The 9,287-nt window shown below is 37.4% G+C and overlaps 1 protein-coding gene across 1 annotated transcript in view; it reads left to right on the top strand.

Moving 5' to 3' along the window:
- Window positions 1-756, top strand: part of LOC138045023 (uncharacterized) — a 1,046-nt gene extending 290 nt beyond the window's left edge. The window contains exons 1-2 of the mRNA XM_068891376.1: window positions 1-206; window positions 503-756. The exon at window positions 1-206 is cut by the window's left edge and continues 290 nt beyond it. Of these exons, the coding sequence (XP_068747477.1) occupies window positions 1-206; window positions 503-756 (460 nt within the window). The remainder of the gene's footprint in view (window positions 207-502) is intronic.
- The last annotated feature ends 8,531 nt before the right edge of the window (window positions 757-9,287 follow it).

Here is a 9,287-nt window from a genome sequence, read left to right as displayed (position 1 = left end):
CGAAGTGGACGAGTTTTTGTCGAACAAGCCATGTACCAAACCAAAGGTAATTATACAGTCCGCAACAATTTCCATAGATGGGGTCGATGATGAAGAAATAACAAGCGCAGAAAACGTTGAGCCAAACGTAAACAACCCTGGCAGCAAACAAAAATCAGAAAACCTTCACAAACCTCTGAATTATTTGACAGCGGTGACAGGTAAGAGTTATAAAATGCTCTCCGATTGGAGGGCCAGACAATAGAATTGTGTCCAAAAGCAACATCGAGACGGACGTCTGTGAAAGTTTTGTTCAATCAGCATGTTTGAATACCGTATTTGAGAGTTTTTGATATGCGTACTGTACAAGCAGATACAAGACAGGTGTATCCGTATTACAGTGTAATATTGAGATAACTACACCATAAATCAAACATTTTTTATTTCTCACTTGGCTATAACGTTTATGCAACCCATTGAAGTTTTGGCGGTCGCCATGGTGTTCCTTCAGGTGCGACGGAAGCCGATGAAACAGAGAAGCCGTACCCCGTCAGTCAGGCCGTATTGAAGTCAAACAAAAAGAGGAAAACCGCTTCTGATGTATTTGCAAAGTTTGATAAAGTGTTTGAGTCCTTTGTGGAGTATCAGCAAGCAGCTGACAAGAGCTTCCTCGAAGCTGAAGCGGCAAGAGAAAGGCGAGAGGAGGAAAGAGCGGAGAAGCGAAAGAAGGAGGATCAAGAATTTCTCCTGAAACTGGCGCAGGTTCTTCACAAGTAGAACCAAGTACCTGCGTAAGTTTCTTGCCATTTGTGCGAGCTGTTAAAAGAAATTAGACTAGCTTATGAGCGATTTTGAAACTTTCATTCCTTGAAATTATATTTCTTATGCTGAATTTTACGGCATCCAAATTAATTCGCTGTTATTTATTGCTCAAAATGTTTCGGCTCATTTTAACCTCCGTTTTCAATACTGTTCAAATATTGAGCTTGGGTCTCCTATGCCTGTTTTTTATGTTGGACAGATATGTTAGTATCGAGTCTGTGTAAGGAGCGAGAAAGAAAGTCTTTTAAGAATGATGATGATCCCATCAGAGTAGTAATTGCCACCTCTGCACTTAGCCTAGGAGTGAACTTTAAAGACATAAGATATGTCATACACTATGGTCCTGCCCCAGATTTGCGTAGTCATTTGCAAGAAGCAGGCAGAGCAGGCAGGGATGGCAGAGGCACATAATATCACGTTTTACCATGGTCAGCAGCTGCGTCTCTGTGACAAAAAAAATAAAGCTTGCTTCAAAATAGACAGGCCTTCGAGTGGCCCTTTTCAAGGATTTTGTGCGTGAAATACAATCTCTCCCAGAAGGGCATGGCTGCTGCCACAACTGCCACAGAATGTGCACGTGTGGTGGCAACAAATGCAATGTTCAGATGCCAGCATTTGAAGGATCTACTTTTGATCAGGAGAGTGGATCAGGGACAGCAAGAAGCATTACTGGAGAAGATTAGAATGATTTAAGATCTGCACGGTTTGAAATCCAGGAAACACTTAATCAAGACATTTCATTTCCCATATTAGGGAATACTGTTATGGCACATGGATTTTCTGATATGTCATTAAAGGTATTGTGAGTGAAGCCAGCCACATTTTTGATATTGAATATTTGATTGAAAATCATAACATTACGTCAATGCAACTTGCCAGAGACATTGTAGAAATATTTCGTGAACAGTTTGAAGACATAGACTTTTCTGCTGATGCAATGTTTTGTCAACCCTTTGGCCAGGAGCAAAATTCACGTACAGCCACAGATTGTCATACAGACATGCGTGATTTGTTCTGGTGTGACTACTTTGATTCATCCGATGATTCTGGAGAAGAGGAGGAGTGTCCTGTCAGTAAAGATGAATTTGATAATTTGCTTTTAAGCCTTTGAGCCGCAATGTAGATCTTATTTCATCTTGCGACACGGCTATGCAATACATTAGACAGCTCAAAAAGAAAGCAATAAGCAGACAAGTCGAACTGCTTTGATGTTTAGAAAATTTCTCCAAACACTTAGAAAGTACAAAACCAGAAGAAATTTTTGCATAATGTAACTGGGCCTTAATTAAAGGGTTTATTGAATCTAAAAGATCATTTTGACTTGTGGTGAGCATCTCAGTCAAAGTCAAGCTAGGGAATTGAGGCAGCCTTTTATATTTACTCGTACATAGCATACCATGTTTTGATAAGATCTTGTGACCATGAAAACAAGTCTCTATAATCAAGACCCTTCAGGATATCCCTTTCAAAATTTGGAAAAGCAGTATATCCTTCTCTACCTCGCTGAAAGCTAAATACATTTCCTTCAACAAGATCATTTACAATTTGGGATACTGCTTGCTGAGCTTCAACCAACTTGTGGGGCCCACTATTGTTAACTAGCCTAACATCACAGTCGACTGAATCCAGTACTTTCTGCATCATTGTCAGACACCTAGCAACTCTTTGGGCACTCTTGGCATTGATATTTCCTCCAAGCATTCTCAGACATAATTTCAGAATGTGGTTATAAAATTCCATCTTTAAATCAAGTGGGATGTTTGTGCCCTTTCCCCCTTTTCCGTTAAAAAAGCGATTCCAGCAAAGATGGAAAGCTTCCCTTTCAGACAAAATTGCAAATACTTTTCAAAGAAACAACAGCACTGTGTAAGCATGTTTGTGTTTCTTGAATTTCTTGAAAAACAAAAGTGACATTTTCATGCAATCCATCAGTCGTGCTGCATCCCCCTTTCTAATCGAGTCGTGAGTGTTCACCATCAGAAGACCATAAAACAGACGAACTGCATGGTAGTTGTACTTATAGTCCTCTGCTACTTGCTCTTGGGGTTCCCCACTGACACTGGATGACTGCTCTGGGATGTTGTCGTGGGTCTTCCGTTCATGTCTATACAAATAAAAATACCCAGAAAAACTAATGAATTTGTTTGCTTCCATATAAAATGTTTTCTCAAACAAAGTAATTTTTTTGAACAAGTTATTGCCTGTAATCTGAGGAGCATTTAATCTGATACTGTGTTAATAACTGCAATGCAACAGTGCCAATGATCGTTTTATAACAAAACCTGGATACTTCCTAAAAATACAAAAAAAATAATGCCAGGCTGAGCAGCCATGTATTTCCTGCAAATGACTTAAACACCCATAAACACAATAAACTAGTTGATATGTTTCCAGTAGATAACTTGCCGGTTTCTACTAGCATTGGTCTTGTAAAGGAGAAAACAGTTGACATTTCTGCATTTGTAGTACCCTTCATCATCTCTTTCGTCATTTGTTAACAGGTCACGTGAAATGAAGGAGTGCTGGGAACATTCATGCCTACAAAAAATAATAATAGACCAATTCTATTGAAAACCCCTAGTTATTTGTCTTATGTAAGACAGCATGAAATCATCCGAATTATTACCAAATCTTTAACTGATCTCAGCTAATAGGGAATCCAGCAGATCAACTATTGCCAAATCACAACTTCTTGAAACTAGAATCATATTTTTTCGACATATACCCTGCATCCAGTCATCAAAATCGGGAAGACAGTGCAGAAATAATACTAATACCTTGCATGGGAAGGAAGAAAGTCTAATAACAAAAGAATATTAATAAATTATTTATTGGTATAAACCAAAGTTGCCCTACTTCACTTTCATGGGATGTAACATGAAGACTTCGTTGCATTCATCTACACAGCATGTGTACCCATGCAGCCTTCCATGTTCCATGTAAGACATTCCTTCATGTAGCTCAGATATGGTTTGTGTGTTTTGAGCAAACAGAAATAGGTCCAGAAAGGCTGCAATCTCCTCATGCAACTAAGCTCTTTTTTGCACCTCTGTCCATTTTTTAGCAGATTCTGGAATTTTCCTCTCGCAGGGTACACCTTGAACTGTCAATAATGGGGGAGAGGGGGGGGGGGGGTGGGTCACAATGTAATCCAGGCTTCGTGTGAGATTTGGACCAATATGATTTGAGTGTCCGCTGGGGTGTCTGGCTACGGTAGGTGTCCTTTAGAGGGGTTTGACTATATAACAGGCTTACTTTGTCTCAGACAGTTTGAGCAGGCATAATGCCTCTACTCAGCTCAAACCCCCCTAGATTAAATACATTTTTTTCTGTTAGGTTATAAAAAAGGCTGCTAGTTATTTCAATCACTTTGAAACTGGATTGATTGCAATTACTGCTAGAAAAGTAAGAAAAGTAGTGTATTTTATGTATAGTGTAAACAGACTGTGACTAGCAGGAATTTAATAAGCCCTCTCCCCTATTCTCTTTATTTGTGAGAGTTAAAATTAAGAAGCCCCTGGAGACTAATAGAGGAAAATTTACAGTAATAACAAACTCAGGCATACAATTTACATTTACTTAGTCACACAAACCCAAATTACTAAATTCATGCGATTACATTTTCTTCTTACCATCCATTTTATCTAAACCTACAAATGCCAGCCATGCAGTGATTATATGGGCCTCAGTCTCCCTATCAAAGAATTCTTTGAATGCATTGTACTGATCATATGGTCCTTTCTTTGCTGTGATCTTTCCTGTTCGGTTCATTGATGCTATTGATGTTCCAATGTCACCGCTTGATTCAGCCTTTATAAACATCTCTTCTGCAATCTGTTTAAGAAATAGTAAAGACTGAAAACACTATTACGTGGGCAGCCTCTTTTATGCTGACACACACTAATTTTCCCCAAGGATGACAGGTTGGACTGTAGTGACTGGTTGTGGAGGAATTAATAAGAGATTTTGACGGCAAAAATATGCTCATCAATTGAACTGAAAAACATTCCCAGCATCACCAAATCAGATTTTTGATCCTTGAAATTTAGCAACTACTGTGGTGAGACTTGGTCCAAGCCTTCGTGAATTCCAAACAGTAAAAATGTTAGAATATTTACAACTACAGTAACCACAGTTAACTATTTCCTTTTTTTCCCCATCTAATCAAGATTGATGTTTGGATTATAACTGTAATTACAACTTCAAAGAGGTTCGTTAATGACCATATCTATAATGCATGTAAGTACTGTTTAACCTACTAGGAAAGAAGAACAGGATATATTGGTTCACATGCTGATATACAAGTAGGTGAGGCTATTGGGAATGCGTATGCAATTTCACTTTGCACGCCCTTAATACACTGTAAATGGCACTGTTAATAACAGAGATCGCTACAAAATACTGGCAAGTATAAGGTAAAGGGGTTTAATTGATATAAAAGACTTGTGTCTACCTCGAAAAGCTTAACTTTCCAGTGCCAATCAGCATGATTTGTTTCCAAACCATCAAGACGATCAAATGAAGTTGCCCCAAGTCTGTAACTCCACTGCACATTTCTTGCATGCTCTTCCGTAAGCTGATCTCCATCCAACGGAATCTTATGGAGGACTTCTTTGGTACCATTGAACTCAGTAGCTGGCACATACTTGTCATGGAAAGTTGTCAGGAGTTGAGCCATATCAACAGACTTGTTAGGGTTATTATTTTGGTTACTTTCAGCTATATAGCTTTAACAATATTATTGTTATATACTATTTTGGAACACATAGGTTTAATAAAACCACTCTATTTCATGTAAAATGGTGGACACAGGAGGCATGGGTAGAGGGATTCCCATAAACATTGACCTTTTATGTAGCAAAATGCTGTTTTGATAATAGGTGTTCAGCATCAAATGGACCAGAGTTGTAGAGCTTGTTTTCAAAAATAAAGTCTATCATATCTTGGCTATTAAAATAATTTTACATGGAGTGCGTGTGCATTTTAAGGGAAAGAGCACGTAAATTAGGCTACTCAAATAGTACTCGTTCTAATAAACGCGTTCCAAACTAAAATGGGTTTTTCCAAAATACAAAATTCCGTCATAAAAGCCCACTTTCGTTCTGCATAAAACATGATTTCCGACAGGAACTTAAAAGACTTGACTGCAGTAATATTAAAAGTTGGAGTGATACACTGTTAACACGACCGAATCACAATTTCAAACAGTTGTTTTAATAGATCATAATTACTCTGCACTCATATTTTAACTAAAAGTATACAATCAAAAATTACGAGTAACACACGGACACAAAAAATGAGCTAAAAAACTGCAGTAAGGAAAAGGTGTTCTTGTCCACAGGACTACAGGCTGCAGACAAATTCCAGTATAGTTTATCTAACGCAAATGAACGATGCAGAAATTCTGCATGGCTTGAAAAAGTTTGATGCAGAAATTCTGTAAATCTTACTTTCTGATAAATTCTGTACATTTTCCACAACAACTGTGTGATGCAGAAATTCTGCATCTCAGCCAAGTGGCTGGTAAACGTTTGATGCAGAAATTCTGCAAATTTCATTTTCCGCTAAATTCGATACTTTTACTAACAACAACTGCGTGATGCAGAAATTCTGCATCTCAGCCTAATGGCTTGAAAAAGTCGAATACAGAAATTCTGCAAATTTGATTTTCCGCTAGATTCGATACTTTTTCTACTACAGTTGTGTGACGCAGAATTTCTGCAAATCTTATTTTTTGCTAAATTCCATACCCTTCCTACAACAATTGTGTGATGCAGAAATTCTGCATCTCAGCCTAATGGCTTGAAAACGTCGGATACAGAAATTCTGCAAATCTTATTTTCTGCTAAATTCTTACATTTTCTACAACTTTGTGATGCAGAAATTCTGCATCTCAGCCTAGTGGCTTGAAAACGTTGTATGCAGAAATTCTGCAAATTTGATTTTCCGCTAAATTCCATACTTTTTCTACAACAACTGTGTGATGTAAACATCATCTCAGCCTAGTAAGTGGCTTCAAAAGATGCAGACTTTCTGTAAATCTTAATCTCCACTTAATTGACTTATTTACGTACAGCAAAATGAAGGGTGTAGAAACAACTTCAAAACAACAGATCCAAAACCTCTGTACAATGAAAATGTAATTCACTATTCAATTCACTACACAGGTTTTGGCCACTTTAAAACAAGATTGGATTAAAAAAGTGAATTACAGTCATTTCAGTTTCTGGCTAACTTGTTGCAGTGCCGGAGTGCAGATTACACATTGGCATTGTATAATTAGGTTTATGGCAAAAGAACTAATACTCATGGTGTGCTAATCAAAGTCAATTCTAAATGTTTTTTCAACTGTACTAAACGAAATGATCAATAAAGCCCTCTTAAACCATATCGTACTCAAGTAAAATTAAGGGCTGGTCTTAAAATGATTTATTTTTGTGATTCTTTACCTTTCACTGCAACAATGGTCACTATGTAAACGTTTGGAAAAATCAAAATTTTCATTTTGTACTGCTGTAGTGGTTTCATTCGAATGGTAAGAACATAGGATTTCATGTAACAACTCAAAAGGTACAACATTTTCTGCCTCCTTAATTAACTCTTTGAATAAAAGGTTAAGCACATTTTCCAAAACTCACTTAAAGGCGTCCAAGAGGAATAGCAAGAGAGCTAACTTGGACACATCATTAGAAATTCCCTCTCTTGGTTGAAAATTTTAACCAAAACATCCCATTAGCCAATCACAAATGAATTAAGATCCAGATTCTCGGTATTGACCCCAACACTGGCCTGAAAAATCCACTTGGAATGAGTTAAAAATGTTTAAAATGAGTTTGTAAGATCTGTTTCTTACCAGTCGTTAAGCCTTAGTCATGGGATATTTTCAATAGTTTACAATAGCTTACAATGCACTTTAAATCTGTAAACAACCAGGGCTTAATCTATCTGAGTAGTCGTGAGCTGAGTACTGGTACTTAGTTTTTGGCAGATAACACGCTTGTCACATGATGTGCCTGTCAATATAGCCTCATTCCTTCCACACATCAGGGCGGCAGTAAAAGTATTCCCTGTAAGAGAAAAGCATGAGGGGTGTAAAAGAGATGCATATCACAACAATTAATTTACATATAATTTTAAAACAGTAACTAACAAAATGAGATGTGAGAGTGATGTCAATTTATACATTTTTGACACCAACTAGAAAAGAATAATCCCTCCAAAAATCTACAAAATATGGCATGGTAGGTCAAGTATTACAGTCTATATCAAAACATAATTATCTGGACTGTAATAGAGCATGCAGACTGCAGCTCTAGGGACACCTTACACTGGCAGATCCAGAACTTCAAGTAAGTGAAGGCCCTTTCATCAAGAACTCCACAAATCACACAAAAAGCTAAAAGCTACATCTTGATAATTCCATCTGTTTGTGAATTACTGTCATTATCAACGTTTACAAGAAAGCGATTGAGATAATCCAATCTCATGAATAATCCATCAATTTCAAATGGTTCACGTAGGTTTTCAAGCCTTACGATTGTCTCCTAAACTATATGATAAGCATGAAAATATCCGCCAGCCGCCATTTTTGGCTGTTCCTAGCTATTCATTACCGTCTCGCTTGCGTGACTCCTTGCGCCCAACGCTCTCAGCGGATTCACTTCAAAAGGTCAACCATTCATCCGCGAAGTTCAATTTAAAACTTGAATGTTGAATGTTGAAACTTGAATATTGAATGTTGAATGTTGAATGTTGAACGTTGAATGTTGAATGTTCAAACTTGAATGTTGAATGTTGAATGTTAAAACTTGAATGCTGAATGTTAAAACTCCGATGTCTGAATCATAAAACTCAAATGTCGCATGATGAACAGCAATGTGCAATTACGAAACTCAAACGTCGCATGGTAAAGAACAAGGTTAAATTAAACTTAAACATCGAAAGCAAACCTTGAATTTTGGCGGGAATATAACGCCGTACCCCTTTCTGTTTTGCATGCGTGGGTAATGGGGCCGAAAACCTCACGGAAACGCTTGCCATGTAGGTTGTGAAAAAAAAAAAATCAAAATCGGCGATTTTATCCCGCGACTTCTGACTCGAGAAGGGTGGCGAGTCTGTCGATAGAAACATTCGAATTCAAGCTTCGTATGAAAATAGGACAGGCAGACGTAGCTATTTCAAATAACTTATACGATATATGAAATAAATTAATAAGAATAAAACGCAAACAGTGGTTACAACCATTTGATAAAACTGCATAACTTTTATAAACTTAACGTTTCGTATGCTACTACATACATCATCGGAAGTGATTATTATTCAGTTACAGATAAATTTAAATTCGAAATTGGTTGACATAAAACGACAAGAAATATGCTAATAAATAGATAAAGTTTCTCACTGCCAACGTTTTCATTTAAGGCTGGCTTTAGATCACAGATAAACAGAAAATCTTTAATTTTACAGTCATGTGCTTGTCTGATCGA

Source organism: Montipora capricornis, chromosome 4 (assembly GCF_036669925.1).
Source record: "Montipora capricornis isolate CH-2021 chromosome 4, ASM3666992v2, whole genome shotgun sequence".
Classification (NCBI taxonomy): domain Eukaryota; kingdom Metazoa; phylum Cnidaria; class Anthozoa; order Scleractinia; family Acroporidae; genus Montipora; species Montipora capricornis.
The sequence above is the reverse complement of the archived record's forward strand: the minus strand, read 5'-3'. Positions and strand labels throughout refer to the sequence as shown.